The 21,217-nt window shown below is 38.8% G+C and overlaps 3 protein-coding genes across 3 annotated transcripts; all 3 read left to right on the plus strand.

Annotated features, from left to right (window-relative positions):
* The first annotated feature begins 3,288 nt into the window (after positions 1-3,288).
* On the plus strand, positions 3,289-3,672 carry LOC116647725 (keratin-associated protein 9-3-like). Its single transcript, XM_032429274.1, has one exon. It carries the CDS (start codon positions 3,289-3,291, stop codon positions 3,670-3,672), a length of 384 nt encoding a protein of 127 aa, XP_032285165.1.
* Positions 3,673-8,136: 4,464 nt separating this feature from the next.
* Positions 8,137-8,535, plus strand: LOC116647254 (keratin-associated protein 9-3-like). The gene has a single exon (XM_032428422.1). It carries the CDS (start codon positions 8,137-8,139, stop codon positions 8,533-8,535), a length of 399 nt encoding a protein of 132 aa, XP_032284313.1.
* Positions 8,536-20,577: 12,042 nt separating this feature from the next.
* On the plus strand, positions 20,578-20,931 carry LOC116647269 (keratin-associated protein 9-3-like). The gene has a single exon (XM_032428459.1). The coding sequence runs from the start codon at positions 20,578-20,580 to the stop codon at positions 20,929-20,931; it is 354 nt and encodes a 117-aa protein (XP_032284350.1).
* The last annotated feature ends 286 nt before the right edge of the window (positions 20,932-21,217 follow it).

Here is a 21,217-nt window from a genome sequence, read left to right on the forward strand (position 1 = left end):
CCCTGCCGCACCACCTGCAGGACCTCCCCCTGCTGCTGAGAAGTACACTGACTATCTAGAACAAGCAATCAACATTCTGAAAAAGTCATACTCCCACCTCTACCTAACAAACCTCCTGCCCTGAACTATCAAGACCCAAGTCAACCAGAGGATGAATGGAAATCCAGGCGCATCTATTAAGACTTGGGCTGTTCTCAAGTCTTTGTAACAGTATCAACTCCCTTCTTCCCACTGTAGATCTTAGGTCTTGTGGCATGCTTGTTTTCTAATAAACTTCTCTTCTTTGGCCTAGCAAATACACATTTGGTTTTACTTATTCATTCTAATTTTTTTCATTAAATTTAAATAAAACAAAATGTGTTGATTGCCTACCATCTGCAAATCACAGGCTAGATGGTATACAATAGAAATTAAAATGGAGTTAAAAATGTTCCCCTAAGAAACTTCTAGGGAGATAAATGAAAGTCATAATAACACAACTAAAAATTAGAAAATGAAAAAAAGTACAAAGCATTTTGGTGTCAACAGAGAAATCACTATTGAATGGGGAGAAAGACTGAAAAGGGAGCTAGCATTTTATATGGGTTAAGATTTCGGCATGCAGATCTAAGGGAAGATGGCATTCTCAACACTGGTAATAGTATGCACAAAGGTATAGAGAGAGGGACTGTTCAGAGGATAGCTTGGCTGGGAACACTGGACATATGTAGAATAATAATGGAAGATAAATTTGAAAAATGTGTGTGCTTTGAATACTAACCAAAGGAGTATGCCCTTAATGCAATAAATACTAAGGAGCTGCTGAAAGCCTTGGGGCAAGTGAATAGAGAACAGGCATTGGGCATCAGGATGATTCTTATGGTAGCTGCTTATCAAAAAAGAAGGCCAAAGGCTAGACATAAAATGGCTATACAGAAACAAATCAAGAGGCCATTGTACTCGTCCAAGTGATACACAATAAGAACTGACCTAAGACGATAGCCATGGAATAAAGAAGACACAAAGAGTATGGCAGACATAGAAACCCAGAAGGTATGTTCCCTAATATGAATGTGGGAAATAAGAAACAAGAATTAAATGTGTTATTGCAGCTCTAGAGAAAACTCTTCTGGTCAGAAGACACTTAAAAGAATCTAAACATATTCATGTTTATTTACTGTGTGTTTAAAGTTACTACTCCATAGCATTTCTGTTCACTAATATTTCTATTCTTGAGCTATTATAAAGTATTTTTTTAATAGGAAGCAAAGCGTTTTAATAATTAATTGATCCTGGAAAACAGCATGGATAAAATAAAATGAATTGATGTAGGAGGGAGAGACAGAAGTTTTATACCCAGCTCTTCTGGCTGTGTGCTGTGTGAATAAAGCAAGTCACTAACCTCTCCAAAATGCAGCCAGTCCTGGACTCAGTAGTATTCTAACATCAACTGATGCCAAGAGGAAATTAAAAGCAGTCTGTACCACAACATCAGTGTTCCAACTTAAAACTATGAGGATGGATGGTAGTATATTTGACTCTTTTCCTTGATTCATCCCTCCTATCAGTACTCCAATGATTTGTATACTAGAGCAAGATACGAGACAGATTGAATCTTGCTTTCTGCCCAACCCTTTAGTGCTCTGTGCATAATATATGATTTAGTAAACATTTACTACTTATAAAAACAATGATGTCAGTTTCTTTTTTTTTTTTTAATGATGTCAGTTTCTATAACTATACAATCAAATGTTTGGACAAGGTGATTTATTAATTTTTTGATCTCTGATATTTGATGATTCCTTCAACCACTTTTCAACTTCATACCTATAGTCATGGTTATCATACGACGTGAACATCTTTCTTGACAGTAGCATGAATCACATTCTAATGTAATTCTATCGCCGCACAAACCAATACTTCATAAAAAGCTAACTGTGTGCTTCTATTCAAGATTGGAAGGAAAGAATAAACCAACCACAAGTAGCAATAATATGCTCTTTTGGTTACCACTTTTTTTTTTTTCATTTCCCCCCATGTAACCCTACACATTCTTCTTTTGACAACACATTCTTTCTTTTGACAACCACCAAAATTGTTTCAAATTTATTTTACTGAAATGTATATACAGCTTTCTGGCTGTGTACTCTGTAAATGGAGCAAATCACTTACCTCTCCAAATTATAGCCATTCCTAGATTCAACAGTATTCTAACATCGACTGATGCTGAGGGGAAATCAAAAGTGGTCCGTACCACACCAATCCCTTTACACTTATACCTTAAGTATAAGGTATATTTAATCTCTTTGCTCTTATACCTATTGAATGATATTTGATCACTCATTTCCTACACTGCCTTATATACATTGTAATCCAGAAAAAGTATCTCCTAACTCCTGCTTTTTCTTTTATTGATTCCCCTTCATAAATTCAATTGTCATGCTCTTTGGTCTAATATCATTTCACAGGACACATGGTGTAGTTACATAAAATGATAAACTGAAAATAAATCCCACCTTTAAGAAATACTGTCCAGATAACTCACATAGCAGTGATTTTTATCTTTCATAGAAAAATATAAATTACACTTAAAATTTTATGTGATATTTTCCTAATTACTGGCTACAAATTTTAGTCCTTCTTTTAAATTCATGCTAATAAAATATCCACAGTAAATTGGGATGGAACAGTTTTGTTCAACAGGTCTTCCTGAGTGATATTTTCTCAAGTCAATGTGTGAAGTTCAGGAGAGATCATGGAAATTGGAGAGATCCAATTTCTGGAAAAATCTATGAATTTCTATGAATGTGAAGTTTATCAGAGTTTCTATCTGGCTGATTGTAATAAAAAAAATATAAACACAGTCTTACATAAAAGACAGTCAATTGTTAATAATTTTTTTCTGGAGACTTGAGTTTGGTGAATATGACCCTAAAATCACATCATCTTATGAGTGAGAGTCACTTTGTCAGGTGATGTGATCTTAATGCAGAATGGAAGCTGAGACTTGAGGAGAAATTACAGCATTATTTAGAAATGAAATAACAACTATTTCTACCAAGGACAAAAACATTTAGTGAGTATTAGCTGAGCAATAAGGAAAAACCAATCTGGGGATGCATTTAAAATAACTCGATATTTGAACAATCAAAGGACTCTGGAAAAGCTTGTTTGAAGAGTAACAAGATAAAAATGCTGACCATCACAAACACAGGAACCGGCCAAGACCTATAAAAGGCCCAAGTGGAACAAGCAGCTCTAACTCAGAAAGTCCACCAAGCAACCCAACTCTCAACCCAGCTCCTGACCATGGCCTGCTGCTCCACTAGCTTCTGTGGATTTCCCACCTGCTCCACCAGTGGGAACTGTGGCTCCAGCTGCTGCCAGCCCAGCTGCTACGAGCCCAGCTGCTACCAGCCCAGCTGCGGTGGGACCAGCTGTGGCACTGGTGGTGGCCAGGAGGGTGGCTACGGAGCTGTGAGCTGCCGAGTCAGGTGGTGCCGCCCTGACTGCCGCGTGGAGGACACCTGCCTGCCCCCCTGCTGTGTGGTGAGCTGCACGCCCCCAACCTGCTGCCAGCTGCACCACGCCCAGGCCCCCTGCTGCCGCCCATCCTACTGCGGACAGTCCTGCTGCCGCCCAGCCTGCTGCTGCTACTGCTGCCAGCCCAGCTGTTGTGAGCCCACCTGCTGAAAGCCTTCTAAAGGAATCCTGAGAAACTGGCACGAGCCAATGTAGAGTCCCAACAAACTTCTGAGCGCTAATACCCATAATCCAGCTTGCAAACTCTTGTCACACGGCTACATAATTTTCCTAAAATGTGAATTTATAATTGATGACCAAAATATTTCATAAACCTGGATATGAATAGAAGTCCTACAAGGTTAAGAGGAATATGTAAAACTTTACTATAAATATCATCTGAAATAGTTCAACAGCTCATTGGATTTGGGATTTAATAAAATTTTTATTCTTCAGTGATGAAGTCATTGTTGGAGCTTTTATTTGGAATTTGTTATTGCTATTGGGGTACTTGGATTTTTCAAAATCTCAATAACTGTGATATGGCAGTATGGTTTTTCCTAATTTTTGTCCTTTTATAAAGGTCTTTAAAAGATGGTTTTCCTTTGTTTTACCATTAAATGGTCCAATATTCTGCAGCCAAAATCTATGATTAAAAGAATCTATCAGTATTTAGAAATTATTTCCCAAGGTCCTCACATGTGCAAACTGATGGGCTAGGTGTTCCAGAAGATCGATTTTACAAAAAAGGAATTTTTATGTCATTTAGCTTCTTGAGGTGTTACCAAATCTATTAATTTCATTCATATAGGATTCTGTGTACAATTCTTTCAATTATCGAGGGTATAAAAGAGTAATACATAGTTGGAAAGAGAGTAAACACAAGATTTCAAAGTACTAGCATAAGATGTAAAGGCATCCCAAGTTCTTGTTCCCACTTTGTAACTAAGAATCCATGGATTCTTGAGCAAGGCCCTTCGCCTCCCTGGGCACCAGTCTAGAAAGCCTAGAAAATAAGAGAACTGACTTTCATTGCTTACAACATCCCTCCCAGGCATAGGATGGATTATTTCCTAAACAGGTGATGCACTGACAACTAGAGTCTTAGATGCCCAACAGGGAAAAAGTATTCAATGGTCAAATAATGTTGCATGCGTTTTCACCATCTTGAAGGTTTATAAAGCACATTAGAAGGATTGCTTAGCCCGGTGATGGGTATTAAGGAGGGCACATACTGCATGGAGCACTGGGTGTTATACGAAAACAATGGAATGTGGATCACCATATCAAAAACTAATGATGTATTGTATGGTGACTAAAATAACATAATAAAATTTTAAAAAATAAAAAAATTAAAAACAAAGCACATTAGAATATTAAAGAAAGCTCTATAACTATTACTCCCAAACTGATTTAGTCAGGGAATTTATTTATTTATTTATTACTGACTTAACATCCTGTAACACTAGTATTCCTCAAAATATACTTTGGAAAATGATGAAAAGGAATTTCAACTAATGTTTCTAAAACATCTATACAGTTGTTTCATGTATTGTTAAGTAGAAAATAAATATACATTACAGGAATGGATTTAAACAAGCATGATACTGACATTCACTATGCCCATTCTTATACACAATGCGTCTAAAACATGTTCAACACTCTATGTCCCTCATATACTACTCTCTTATCTTCCAACAGATTAGGAAGACTTAGGTTGGATGCACCTTTGACTTAGAAGGCTTCAGCTTGGAAGCACCAAAGAGCCAGGTTGACATTCAGAGAGAAGATCTTATTACTTGATTTAGAATAAAAAGTTGAGGATATTCAACTGGTTGGTATATCAACCACGTCTTATCACTCAGGAACCTAAGTAAGGCAGAGGCAACTGAATTAGAGAACTATTTAAAATGGATTTTAAGGAACTGAGAGACACCCCAAAATTTACAGTAAAAAACCCAGAACACTGATCTCTTAAAGAAAAATAACTCAAATATTAGTATCTATAAACAGAAGGCAAACATGGAATAATAAGAGACAAACACATCCTTTCTTCTTGTGGTACTATTTGGTCTGGGCCCCATCGCTTAAACGAAGTAATGAAAACCAAAGAGAATACGCATAGTAATAAAATAGTTTTAAATGTAAAGTTACTGGCATTCTTTTCTCAAAGAAGACCACAGATGGGGATATCCAGCATATAAACAGGACAGAAAATCTAACATCACAAATGATTAAAACTTCTTACTCTATTTGTATTAGAACCAATCAAGAAGAATTGGATTTAAGTGGTAAGAGGAAATAATTTTATTTTCTTGACTTATTTAGGGAAGATAAGGGAATATTCAGATTAATCTGTGGCAGAAAAATAGAATTCTCAAATTTTAAGTGTCACACCTTATGTGATGGTTTAATCTTATGTATCAACTTGACTGCTTAAAGGGATCCCTAGATAGCTGGTAAAACATTATTCCTGGGTGTGTCTGTGAAGGTGTTTACAGAAGGAATTAGCATATGAATCTGTAGAATGAGTAAAGAACATTGCCTTCACCAATGTGAGTGGGCATCATCCAAACCATTGAGCCCCAAATAGAACAAAAAGGCAGAAAAGGTGAACTGTTCTATGGCTCAAGCTGGGACATTCATCTTCTCCTGCCCTCAGACTTCAGTGCTCCTGGTGGGACTTCTTAGGCTCCATATTTGTGTGAGCCAATCCCTCACAATAAATCTCTTTCTACCTATTTATATATATCTTACTGGTTCTGTTTCTCTGGAGAACTCTGGCTAACACACCTAATAATTCTCTGAGGGCAACTAAAGACGAGAAACATGAAAACTGAGTTAAGTTTTGCACCGAGGGAGATGCTGTAAACAGTGCCGCACCAGAAAAGCCAGAAATGGAGAACTAACAGACAACACTACTATCTCCAGTGCCCTTATGAGGAGGTATTTCAACTCCTCAAACATAAGAATTTTTTGCAAGGGGAGATAAATGTTTTTATTATTTACCATTTATCAAAATCAAATATTCTACTGAATTTAAATATGAATTAAATAGCTCCTGAGATTGTAATGGTGATAAATCTGCATATTCCAAACACCCACAGTAAAAATAAATCAGCTAATCAAAGAATCTGTGACAGAGATTTGCTTAAGGAGAGGAAGCAAAAAATTCACATACCTTTTAACTCACATTTGACATGGGATTTGAAAATGTCTTAATTCTGATTTGGGAAGAGTTATGATCTTAACTCAAAGCTGTCATTTCTGGAGAAGCAGAACTAATACCTGGTATTCTGGTTCAAACTCTGTATTTTAACTTCCATTTCCCTATAATAGAATCCATACTCAACGAGGGCCAGGTCACCTTTCATTGTACCTACACAAAAGCTTCATCTTCATCCTCATCAGTTGTTTCATTCAAATTATATTAACTTTCAGCGAGCTGGACTAGTTTCTAATATGTACAGTAAACTGCATACAGCAGATCTAACACACCATAGTGTGTCACATGCTCCAGTGTTAATACACTGGGTATGATTTTTATGCAGTTAAGGACATTTAAATCTAGAAGACATCCTAATATCAAAGTTTAGATGAAGTCACAAGTCAAATGGATTAACCTTTTTAGCACTTGAGATTTTCTCGAAGTGTGATTATGGAGTTAAAAAAAATAAAAATTTCCAGAGAAGTCCTAATAAATAGTGTTATTACTCATCCAAAGCTCTGCCTTTCTTCCCTTGACTCTAAAAAAGTTTGAAAGTGGACAAATTTTTACATCTTTCTTTTACCCTTTGATTTTCTCTAGAACAATTGCTTACATGGAAAACAGAGTACTGACTGTAGTGGTTGAAAGAGTTTACGCTGGAGTCAGATGATGTGGGTTCAAATTTCAGATTCACCACTTGCTGCTGTGAACCTGGGCAAGAGATGTAAATCTGTTTGAGGCTTGGTTTCCTTATATGGATGATGGGAGTAGCTATAGGCATGGCTCATAGGACTGCAGTAAAAATTAAATGAACTGATAAATGTAAAATAGTCAGAACCATTTAAGCACCTAAGTGCTCCAGAAATTGTGATCAGTAACAATTCATCCACATTTCTCAGTCCCCCAAAAAAGCATCCCTTTCTGGCCAGCTGGATCACTTTGCTTCATAGTCAAATTGAAGATGAAAACGATGAAGGGGCAGTGGCTGACACTGGAGCCATGATGCTGGGAATTAAACTGTCACGTGAGACCCAGGGGCCCGATTATCAGGGTCAACACTGAGTAATACTGACACTCCTTAAAGGTGAGGCATCAATTATTCATAGGGCAATGACCAAATTTTAACAAATATGGGGGATTATGGGTTATGTACCAAATGAACGCCAATAACTACTTAACTGTGGTAAAGAATCTTAATTGAAGACCAAATAAAATGAACTTATAAAGGCTTTCAGAGGCTGAACAAATAACTCAGGAATAGGGCAATTATTATTCAGAGACAGATTATTTATACACAAACAAGGAAGAGATTTTGAGAATTATGTAAATCATAGCTAGTCAAGGCTTATAAAAGGCCCAACATGGAAGTCACCACCAAAACTCAAAAACTTCTCTTAGCAACCCAACTCTCAACCCAGCTCCTGACCATGGCCTGCTGCTCCACTAGCTTCTGTGGATTTCCCACCTGCTCCACCAGTGGGAACTGTGGCTCCAGCTGCTGCCAGCCCAGCTGCTACCAGCCCAGCTGCTACCAGCCCAGCTGCTACCAGCCCAGCTGCGGTGGGACCAGCTGTGGCACTGGTGGTGGCCAGGAGGGTGGCTACGGAGCTGTGAGCTGCCGAGTCAGGTGGTGCCGCCCTGACTGCCGCGTGGAGGACACCTGCCTGCCCCCCTGCTGTGTGGTGAGCTGCACGCCCCCAACCTGCTGCCAGCTGCACCACGCCCAGGCCCCCTGCTGCCGCCCATCCTACTGCGGACAGTCCTGCTGCCGCCCAGCCTGCTGCTGCTACTGCTGCCAGCCCAGCTGTTGTGAGCCCACCTGCTGAAAGCCAGGCTGCTGATTTTGGATTTGAAGTTTCAGCTTCCAAATCAATTCATGAACTAATTAGCTCTTCCATCATCCATGGAGCACTAACAAATTCTTGAACTTTTATTTGGTTTTTGTTGTGGGGGATACCAAATATTTGGGCCTCGCAGACCTATCTGATTCCATTCACTTCTGGAAAGACCTCGATCTCCCCAGTGAGGTTGCCAAAATACAAATTTAACTTGAGAAATTGCCTTCAGCACGCATTTTAATCTACTCTGTGACTCAGTGCCACCGATGCTGCAGAATCATCTGTCCTTCTATGTTCACCTCCTACACACCACCATTTTGCAAACTGCACTTTTTATGAAAGGGGAATAATATACCACGGTCTATTAAATTATATCTATTGGTGCAGCAAACATATCTCTTTTTCTTCACTGAGTGTGTTCGTGATATGTGTTTCATAAAAAGTCACAAAAGATTTTAGTCTGTTTTTGTTGTCCCACACTGCTTTCTAGGTAATTTGACCACATCTAATGGAGGTTAATCCCCATAAAAAAATACAGCAAAGGCAGTTACACAGGGCCTCAGAAGTGGCACAGGCTCTATTTCCATATCCTGACCTCACAAAGTGCTTTCATAACCAGAAAGTTATAGAAGTCAGGAAGCAACTCTGAATCCAGAGCCAGAATATGATGTATTTTTTTCAAGTCTGTTAGAGGAATGCTCTTTCAGGCCATCTTCAAACTGTGGGAACATATGCTAATATATTATACTCTTCCATTTATACATAGCGTTGCAGAGTAAAGCAAGAGAGCTACAAGTTGGGGAAGCCTCTCTGAGGAAATATGCTTTTGGTTAGATGGAGAATTCTACTTTTTTCCCCCGTTTCTAAAATGAAAGTGAAGATAATAACATAACTAACTTGGTTTAAAATTTTCACTTAGAAATACATATATTTATTATACATACACATGCATTTATACATAATACACAATGAAGGAAAAAATAATATACAGTGAACTTATACATATCTAAACAGAGCATCAAGAAATGCTTCATAAATCCGGGTAGTTTTTGGAAGGATCAGGATTAATTTGTGGTTTCCTGGACTTAGAACTGGAGGGAGCCAGGGGCTCCTGGGTGGCTCAGTCAGTTGAGTGACCGACTTAGTTTCAGCTCAGGTTGTGATCTTGGAGTCATGGGATTGAGCCCTGCATCAGGCTCCGGGCTCAGCTCAGAGTCTGCTTAGGACTCTTTCTCCTTCTCCTTCTGCCCCTCCCCCTGCTTGGTCGGTCGGTGTCTCTCTCTCCCCCCACCCTCACTTCTCCCTCTAAAATAAATAAATAAATCTTAGAGAGAAAAGACGGCAGAGGAGTAGGGGACCTTATTCCAACCGGTCCCTGGAATTGAGTTGGATATCTACCAGACCACTCTAAACACCCACGAAATCAGCCTGAGATGTAAGAAGATCTGGATCTCTACAAAACAGAATATCACAGGCGGTTGGTTTCGAGGTACGAAGCAGGGAGCGTGATTCCGCAAGCAGATATCGGAGGATAAACGGCAGTAGGAGGGAGTCTGGCTGTGGGGATCTGACACCGCCAGTGAGCGATAGTCTCCCGCGCTGGGGACGGGGCACAGACTCGCAGACCTGTAGCAGCGGGAAAGGACTTTAGATGGAAACCAGAGCGGTGGGGCCGTGTGTGGGAACTTGGGGTGGCTGGCGGTTTTAGAAGCACAAAGGACAGAGACAAGCCCAGACCTGGAGGCGAGGACTGGGAGAGTGTGGAGGGGCATGCAACCCAGGACACTGCACGGACAGAAATGGAGATAGTGTGGCCTGGAGAGCTCACTGAAGAACAGACTGCGATGTCTCTGCTCTGAGGCAGAGGGTTGGAAACGGTCTCTTCTGCTCTGACTCTCGGAAGAGACGTGGAAAGCCGCCAAGGAAAGCCACCAGAGAACAAAAGCCCCAAAAAACCGGTTCCCACTGAGCCCATCCCCTGCCACAGGGGGCAGGGCAACTCTGCCCAGACAGGGTTGCCTGAGTAACAGCATGGCAGGCCCCTCCCCCAGAAGACAGGCTGGGAAAACAAGAGGCCAGCAACCCTAAGGTCCCTAGAAAACAGGTGCATCTTGCTTGGGTTGTGGTCAATAATTTGGACTCTATACATTCCCTCAACCACCCATCAACAGAATGACTAGGAGGAGGAACCCCCAAAATAGGAACAACTCAGAGATTATGACTTATGCCACAGATTTACAAATGGATTCAGATATAACCAAGATGTCAGAGATGGAATTCAGGCTAGCAATTGTGAAGACAATAGCTAGAATGGAGAAATCAATTAATGGCAACAGAGAGTCTCTAAGGGCAGAAATGAAAGCTGAATTGGCAGAACTTAAAAATGCTATCATTGAGATCCAATCTAATCTAGATAATCTAAGAGCTAGGGTAAGTGAGGCAGAAGAATGAATTAGTGATCTGGAAGACAATTTAATAGATAAAAAGGGAAAAGAAGAGGCCAGGGTAAAACAACTCAGAATCCATGAAAATAGAATCAGAGAAGTAAGTGACACCATGAAGCATTCCAATGTCAGAATTATTGGAATCCTGGAGGGGGTGGAGAGAGAGAGAGGACTAGAAGATATATTTGAGCAAACTGTAGCTGAGAACTTCCCTAATCTGGGGAATGAAACAAACACTCGTGTCCTAGAGGCAGAGAGGACTCCTCCCAAGATCAAGGAAAACAGGCCAACACCCCAGCATGTAATAGTAAAACTCACAAATCTTAGAACCAAGGAAACCATCTTAAGGGCAGTTAGGGGGAAGAGATTCCTTACGTACAGAGGGAGGAATATCAGAATAACGTCAGACCTATCCACAGCGACCTGGTAAACCAGAAAGGCCTGGCAAGACATATTCAGAGTACTAAACGAGAAAAACATGCAGCCAAGAATACTTTATCCGGCAAGGCTATCATTTAGAATGGATGGAGAGATGCAGCAGAGCTTCCAAGAGCAGCAGAAACCGAAAGAATATGTGACCACTAAGCCGGCCCTGCAAGAAATATTAAGGGGGGTTTTATAAAAGGAGAAAGACCCCAAGAGTGATATACAACAGAAATTTACAGAGACGATCTATAAAAACAAGGTCTTCACAGGCAACATGATGACAATAAATTCGTATTTTTCAATAATCACTCTCACATGAACGGCCTAAATGCTCCCATAAAATGGCACAGGGTTGCAGATTGGATAAAAAGACAGGACCCATCCAGATGCTGTCTACAAGAGACTCATTTTGAACCTAAAGATACATCCAGACTGAAAGTGAAGGGATGGAGATCCATCTTCCATGCCAGCAGACCTCAAAAGAAAGCTGGGGTAGCAATTCTTATATCAAACAAATTAGATTTTAAACTAAAGACTGTAGTTAGAGACACACAAGGAGACTATATCATTCTTAAAGGGTCTATCCAACAAGAAGATCTAACAATTGTAAATATCTACACCCCCAACATGGGAGCAGCCATCTACATAAGCCAACTGTTAAACAAAATAAAAAGTCATATTGATAACAATACGTTAATCATAGGAGACCTCAATACTCCACTCTCAGCAATACACAGATCATCTAAGCAGAAAATCAGCAAAGAAACAAGAGCTTTGAATGACACACTGGACCAGATGGACCTCAGAGATATATACAAAACATTCCACCCTAAAACAACAGAATACTCATTCTTCTCGAGCCCACAGGGAACTTTCACCAGAATAGACCACATACTGGGTCACAAATCAGGTCTCAACTGATACCAAAAGATTGAGATTATTCCCTGCATATTCTCAGACCATAATGCTTTAAAACTGGAACTCAATCACCAGAAAAAATTTGGAAGAAATTCAAATACTTGGAAGCTAAAAACCACTCTGCTCATGAATGTTTGGGTCAACCAGGAAATCAAAGGAGAACTTAAACAATTCATGGAAACCAATGAGAACGAAAACATCTCGGTCCAAAACCTATGGGATACTGCAAAGGCGGTCCTAAGGGGGAAATACATAGCCATCAAAGCCTCACTCAAAAAAGAAAAAAAAGAAAAATCCCGAATTCACCAACTAACTCTACACCTTAAAGAACTAGAGAAAAAGCAACAAACGATGCCTAAGCCACACATTAGAAGGGAAATAATTAAGATTAGAGCAGAGATCAATGAATTAGAAACCAGAAACACAGTAGATCAGATCAACGAAACCAGAAGCTGGTTCTTTGAAAGAATTAATAAGATTGATAAACCACTGGCCAGACTTATCCAAAAGAAAAAAGAAAGGACCCAAATTAATATAATTATGAATGAAAGGGGAGAGATCACGACTAACACCAAGGAAATAGAAACAATTATTAGAAATTACTATCAACAACTATATGCCTATAAATTGAGCCATCTGGATGAAATGGATGCCTTCCTGGAAACCAATAAGCTGCCAAGACTGAAACAGGAAGAAACTGACAACCTGAATAGGACCATAACCAGTAACGAGATTGAAGCACTGATCAAAAACCTCCCAAAAAAACAAGAGTCCAGGGCCTGATGGATTCCCCGGGGAATTCTACCAAACATTCAAAGAAGAAATAATACCTATTCTCCTGAAGCTGTTTCAAAAAATAGAAACAGAAGGAAAGTTTCCAGACTCATTCTGTGAGGCCAGCATTACCTTAATCCCCAAACCAGGCAAAGACCCCATCAAAAAGGAGAATTTCAGACTGATATCCCTGATGAATATGGATTCCAAAATCCTCAACAAAATCCTAGCTAATAGGATCCAACAATACATTAAAAGGATCATCCACCACGACCAAGTGGGATTTATCCCCAGGATGCAAGGGTGGTTCAACACTCGCAAATCAATCAGTGTGATAAAACACATTAATAAGAGGAGAGAGAAGAACCATATGGTCCTCTCAACTGATGCAGAAAAAGCATTTGACAAAATACAGCATCCTTTCCTGATTAAAACTCTTCAGAGTGTAGGGACAGAGGGAATATTCCTCAATTTCATAAAATCCATCTATGAAAAACCCACAGCGAATATCATCCTCAATGGGGAAAAGCTGAGAGCCTTTCCCTTAAGATCAGGAACACATCAAGGATGTCCACTCTTGCCACTATTGTTCAACATAGTACTAGAAGTCCTAGCAACAGCAATCAGACAACAGAAAGAAATAAAAGGTATTCAAATTGGCAAAGAAGAAGTCAAACTCTCTCTTTTTGCAGATGACATGATACTTTATGTGGAAAACCCAAAAGACTCCACCCCCAAATTACTAGAACTCATACAGCAATTCAGTAATGTGGAAGGATACAAAATCAATGCACAGAAATCAGTTGCTTTCTTATACACTAACAATGCAGCTATAGAAAGAGAAATTAGAGAAATGATTCCATTTACAATACCACCAAAAACCATAAGATACCTCGGAATAAACCTAACCAAAGAGGTAAAGGATCTATACTCTAGGAACTACAGAACACTCATGAAAGAAGTTGAAGAAGACACAAAAAGATGGAAAAACATTCCATGCTCATGGATCGGAAGAATAAACATTGTTAAAATGTCTATGCTACCCAGAGCAATCTATACCTTCAATGCCATCGCAATCAAAATTCCAATGACATTTTTCAAAGTGCTGGAACAAACAATCCTAAAATTTGTATGGAATCAGAAAAGACCCCGAATCGCCAAGGAAATGTTGAAAAAGAAAAACAAAGTTGGGGGCATCATGTTGCCCGCTTTCAAGCTATATTACAAAGCAGTGATCACCAAGACAGCACAGTACTGGCACAAAAACAGACATATAGACCAATGGAACAGAATAGAGAGCCCAGATATGGACCCTCAACTCTATGGTCAAATAATCTTCAACAAAGCAGGGGAAAAAATGCAATGGAAAAAAGTCTCTTCAATAAATTGTGCTGGGAAAATTGGACAGCCACATGCAGAATGACACTCGACCATTCTCTAACACCATACACAATGATAAACTCAAAATGGATGAAAGACCTCAATGTGAGACAGAAATCCATCAAAATCCTAGAGGAGAACATAGGCAGTAACCTCTTTGACATCACCCAGAGCAACTTCTTTCAAGATACATCTCCAAAAGCTAGTGAAACAAAAGCAAAAATGAACGTTTGGGACTTCATCAAGATTAAAAAGCTTCTGCACAGCAAAGGAAACAGTCAACAAAACAAAGAGGCAACCCACGGAATGGGAGAAGCTATTTGCAAATGACACTACAGATAAAGGGCTGGTATCCAAGATCGATAAAGAACTTCTCAAACTCAACGCCCAAAAAACAAATAATCAAGTCAAAAAATGGGCAGAAGACATGAAAAGACACTTCTCTGAAGAAGACATACAAATGGCTAACAGACACATGAAAAAATGTTCATCATCATTAGTCATCAGGGAAATTCAAATCAAAACCACATTAAGATACCACCTTACACCAGTTAGAATGGCAAAAATGGACAGGGCAAGAAACAACAAATGTTGGAGAGGTTGTGGAGAAAGAGGAACCCTCTTACACTGTTGGTGGGAATGCAAGTTGGTACAGCCGCTTTGGAAAACAGTGTGGAGGTTCCTCAAAAAGTTAAAAATAGAGCTACCCTATGACCCAGCAATTGCACTCCTGGGTATTTACCCCAAAGACACAGATGTAGTGAAAAGAAGGGCCATATGCACCCCAATGTTCATAGCAGCCATGTCAGCAATAGCCAAACTGTGGAAAGAGCCGAGATGCCCTTCAACAGATGAATGGATAAAGAAGATGTGGTCCGTATATACAATGGAATATTACTCAGCCACCAGAAAGGATGAATATCCAACTTTTACATCAGCATGGATGGGACTGGAGAAGATTATGCTAAGTCAAATAAGTCAAGCAGAGAAAGTCAATTATCATATGGTTTCACTTATGTGTGGAACATAAGGAATAGCATGGAGGACATTAAAAGAAGGAAGGGAAAAATGAAGGGGGGTAATCGGAAGAAGAGATGAACCATGAGAGACTATGGACTCTGAGAAACAAACTGAAGGTTTTACAGGGGAGGGGGGTGGGGGGATAGGTTAGCCCAGTGATGGGTATTAAGAAGGGCACGTACTGCATGAAGCACTGGGTGATACACAAAAACAATGAATCGTGGATCACCACATCAAAAATTAATAATGTACTGTATGGTGACTAATACAACATAATCAAAAAATTTTTAAAAATAAAAAAATTTTTAAAAATTTTTTAAATAATCTTTTAAAAAAAGAACTGGAGGGAGCTGAAGATAATTCTTTTTTATTAAAAATAGTACTTTGGTTAAGATTATAGTGCTTTAATAAAAAAGATTATAGTGCTTTATTCATTAAAGAGTTAATGAAAATCAAGAAATTATAAAGCATGGATGAAGGATAACATGTAAGCAAAGAATCAGTTTCCCCAACATTTCTTCTAGAGACCTGATCCAACCCAGAAGACACCCTTGAACAACAGAACAAAAATGGAAACATGTTTTGTCCTCTTGTTCCTTTGATTTTAACTACTGAACACTTTCAGGTATCACTACCTAAGAGCTCCTGCTGAGAAAAAAGTATAAAATAAAATGACAAGTGACTTGGGTAAAATGCAAAATTGGCTGTTTATCATTACAATACACTGTCAATCATTCATTCATTCCTTGATTCAACAAGCACTTACTGAGTGCCTACATTCAAGATTGTGCAGAAGGCACTACGTAGAATACCAAAATGAATCAGACATGGCAGATCATGCCCTTAAGGAATGAATGACCTGGTAGAGCAATTACATAATTTTAGCCCTGGAGTGTCCGGGAGATCATCTCATTTTACAGATGAATAAAACAATGTTCAGGGAAATTAAGTGACTTTTCTGAGGTCACAGAATCACTTAATGGTAGAACCAGTTTGAGAAACCTGTTTAGTTTAATTAGCTTAATTTAATTCTCATAATCACCTAAAGCTGGACTCCTTTAAAGTCCCTTTTAGCTTAAAATTCTCTGACTTTTTTAATTCAAAAGCACAAACTAAAAACAATTGCGGATTTATCAATAGGGGGATGCGAACAGAGTATGGTATGATCATATTCTGGAATACTGCATAGTTTTTAAAAGAATGACTAACACATATGGGATAGGCCAAAAATTAGATAACCTAGATAAAATGGATAAATTCCTAGAATCACATAACCTATCAAAACTGAATCAGGAAGAAATAGAAAATCTGAACAGATTTATAATTAGCAAGGAGATTAAATCAGTAATTAAAAAAAAAAAACAACACCTCCCAACAAATAAAATCCCAGTACCAGAAGCTTCACTGGTAAATCCTACCAAACATTCAAAGAAAAGTTAAAATCAATCATCCTCTAATTCTTCCAACAAATTAATGAGGAGGGAACACTTCCAAACTCACTTTATGAGGCTAGCATTATCCTGATACCAAAGCCAAAGACACTACGGAAGAGAAAACTAGAGACCAATATCCCTGATGAATACTGATGCAATATTCAACAAAATACTATCAAACAGAATTCAACAGTACATTAAAAAGGTTACACATCATGACCTAATGGGATATTATCCTAGAATGCAAGGATGGTTCAACAGGAAAAAAAATCAATGTAATATATCACATAACAGAATAAAAGGGGAAAAACACATGGTTATCTCAATAGATGGAGAAAAAGAATTTGATGAAATTCAACACTCTTTCATAATAAAAAAAAAAACAACAGAAAACAAAACACTCAACAAACTAGGAATAAAAGGAAACTACGTCAGCCTAATAAAAGCAAAATATGAAAGCCCACACTAACATCATACTCAGTGGTAAAAGACTGAAAGCTTTTCCCCTAAGATTAGGAAAAAGAGAAGGGTGCCCATTTTTATCTATTCTCTTTATCATAGTACTAGAAGTCCCAGGTAGAGCAATTAGACAAGAAAAAGAAGTAAACGGCATCCAAATAAGAAAGAAAAAAGTAAAACTGTCCCTACTTGCAGATGACATGATATGATATATAGAAAATCCTAAGGACTCCACAAAAAAAAAGAATAAGAAAATGGTTAAACTAAACAAATTCAGTAGAGTTGTAGGATACAAAAATCAATATACAAATCAGCTGCATTTCTATATACTAACAACAATCTATCAGAAAGAGAAATTAAGGGGTGCTGGGTGGCTCAGTTAGTTAAGTGCCAGACTCTTGATTTCAGCTCAGGTCATGATTTCAGGGTAGTGAGATCAAGCCCCACATCAGGCTCTGCACTGGGCATGGAGCCTGCTTAAGATTCTTTCTCTCTCCCTCTCCCTCTGCCTCTCTCCGCTGCTCTCTCTCTTAAAAAAATAATAAATAAGGATAAATTTTAAAAAGAGAGAAATTAAGAAAACAATTCCATTTATAATAGCATCAAAAAGAATAAAATACTTAGGAATAAATTTAACCAAGGAGATGAAAGATCTGTGTACTGAAAACTAGAAGACATTGATGAAAGAAATTAAAGAAGGCACAAATAAATGGAAAAGTATTCCATGCTCATGAATTAGGAGTATCAGTACTGTTAAAATGCCCATACTACTCAAAGCAATTTACAGATTCAATGCAATCCCTATCAAAATTTCAATGGTATTTTTCACAGAAATAGAAAAAAGAAACATCCAAAAATCTGTATGGAGCCACAAAAGACTCTGAATAGCCAAATCAATCTTGAGAAAGAGGAACAAAGCTGGAGGCATCATACTTCCTGACTTCAAACTATATTACAAAGCTACAGTATTCAAAACAGCATGGTACTGGCATAAAGGCAGTCATATAGACAAATGGAATAGAAGAAAGAGCCCAGGAAGAAACCTTTATATGTACAATCAAATAATTTTCAACAAGAGCGTCAAAACCATTCAATGGGGAAGCACAGTCTTTTCAACAAATGGGGCTGGGAAAAGCAGATATCCACATGCAAAAGAATGAAGGTGGACCCTTACATTACACCACACACAAAAATTAATTGAAGATGGATAAAAAACCTAAAGTTAGGAGCTAAAACTGTAAAACTCTTAGAAGAAAACACAGGGGGAAAGGTTCATGACATTGGATTTGGCAGTGATTTCTTGGATATGACACCAAAAGCATATACAACAAAAGTAGAAAACACATAAATTGAACTATATCAAAATTAAAAATTTTGCAAAGGACCAATGAACGAAATGAAAATTCAATCTACAGAAAGGGAGAAAGATTTGCAAATCATATATCTGATAAGAAGCTAATATCTAGAATATATGAAGAACTCCTACAATCAACAACAACAATTAAAAATTGGGCAAAGGACATGAATGGACACTTCTCCAAAGAAGATAAATAAACAGCCAACAAGCATATTAAAAAATGTTTCATATCATCAGTCATTACAAAAATGCAAATCAAAACCACAATGACATACAACCTCATACCCACTAGAATGTCTAATCTCAAAAAACCCAAAAAGTGCTTGCAAGGATGTGGAGAAATTGGAACCCTTGTGTACTGTTGGTGGAAATGAGCAGCCACTATGGGAAACAGTATGGCAGTTACCCAAAAAACTTAAAATCTGTAAATTGCTTTGAGTAGTATGGGCATTAATCACAATAGCCAAAAGGTTGGAAGCAGCCCAAGTGTCCATCAACGGATTAACGGATAAACAAATTGTGGTATATACATACAAAGGAGTATTATTCAGCCTTAAAAAGGAAGGAAATTCTCATACATTCTATGACATGGATGAATCTTGACAACAGTATGCTAAGTGAAATAAGCCATTCATTAAAAAGACATACTGGATAATTTCACTTATATGAGGCACCTAGGTTGGTCAAATTCATCTAAACAAAGAGTGAAAAAGTGGTTACCAAAGGCCTAGGGAGGAGAGAATGGAAAGGTTGTTCTTTAATGGACAAAGAGTTTCAGTTTTGGAGGTTAAAAAGAGTTCTCGAGATTGCACACCAATGTGAATGTACTTCACACTAGTGAACAGTGCACTTAAATGATTAAGATGGTAAATTTCATATTATGTGTATTTTACTCTAATTAAAACTTTTCAAAAATACATATAGACCCCAACTTTTACTTAGATGATCTATCTATCCATGCTGGTTTATGTCTGTAAAAGCAGGGAGAAAGGTGTCAAAGAATATGCACCAAACTGTTAATATTTATTATTTCTGAAGTACTAGTTGTGGAGGGAATGGGTGTTTTGGGGAAGAGAGGAAAAATATTAAATTTCTTTATATGCCTGTGTACTGTTTGACTTGTTAAAACATGTATTCATTACTAGCATATATTTTTAATTTAGTAGAGTCAGAAAACAATCTACCAGCAAAAGTCATTAAGGGTTTCAACTGGGAATATGTACACTGACGGTTGAAGGCAAAAATACTGGTTAGAGCTCTTAGTATCCTGTAACTTGCACAAACAGATTCTAGAAAGGCATAGTGCTTTGGATGTTGATTAATTTGGATAGCTCATGTTTTGATGACACTAATGTTAGTCATTCCAAGTCTGAACAAATTCTATTTATGAAGTCCTGATCCTTAATTTAGTGACCACTTAGGAAGAAAATGCTCAATTTAGATAAACTTGGCCTACAGGTTAACAAAGGACAGGTATGACAAAGCAAGCCAGGGTTGGCCCAACTCTAGTCTGTCATGTGATTTGCATAAAGAGGTGTTGCTGATTGGCTTCTATAATGATCCAGAGGGCAAAGAAGAAATATAATGAGACTTAACTGAATAATGACCAAAGCAGGCTATTGAAATGCTATTAATAACTTTCTAAACAACTCAGGGATCAGCCAATCAGAGACTTACTTTGCAAATGGTATCAAGGAACAATACTGAATGTCAGGGAAATATGCAGCTCTAGGAAATATATAAAAGGCCAGATGTAGAAGGTGCAGCCAAAACTCAAAAACTTCTCTTAACAATCCAACTCTCAACCCAGCTCCTGACCATGGCCTGCTGCTCCACTAGCTTCTGTGGATTTCCCACCTGCTCCACCAGTGGGAACTGTGGCTCCAGCTGCTGCCAGCCCAGCTGCGGTGGGACCAGCTGTGGCACTGGTGGTGGCCAGGAGGGTGGCTACGGAGCTGTGAGCTGCCGAGTCAGGTGGTGCCGCCCTGACTGCCGCGTGGAGGACACCTGCCTGCCCCCCTGCTGTGTGGTGAGCTGCACGCCCCCAACCTGCTGCCAGCTGCACCACGCCCAGGCCCCCTGCTGCCGCCCATCCTACTGCGGACAGTCCTGCTGCCGCCCAGCCTGCTGCTGCTACTGCTGCCAGCCCAGCTGTTGTGAGCCCACCTGCTGAAAGCCAGGCTGCTGATTAATTAAGAATGAAAGGGGAAACTAAACAAACTGCTCTGATCTCTGAAGAAGGGTTCAATTTTACTCCCATGCTAAGTATCATGATGTTTCTAAGCTACTCAGAAATAATGGGTCTTAGACAGGACCCTCTTGGATGTGTTGAATTAGCACACTGAAAGCATGTATCAATCAGAGTATCTAGATATCCTGCCTTGCTTGAAAAGACACCAGGGTAGGGTATTTCTTCAATTCAGTGACATCTCTGGTCTCCTCCCTATCTCTTGATCCCC

Source organism: Phoca vitulina, unplaced genomic scaffold (assembly GCF_004348235.1).
Source record: "Phoca vitulina isolate PV1807 unplaced genomic scaffold, GSC_HSeal_1.0 scaffold40, whole genome shotgun sequence".
Taxonomy (NCBI): domain Eukaryota; kingdom Metazoa; phylum Chordata; class Mammalia; order Carnivora; family Phocidae; genus Phoca; species Phoca vitulina.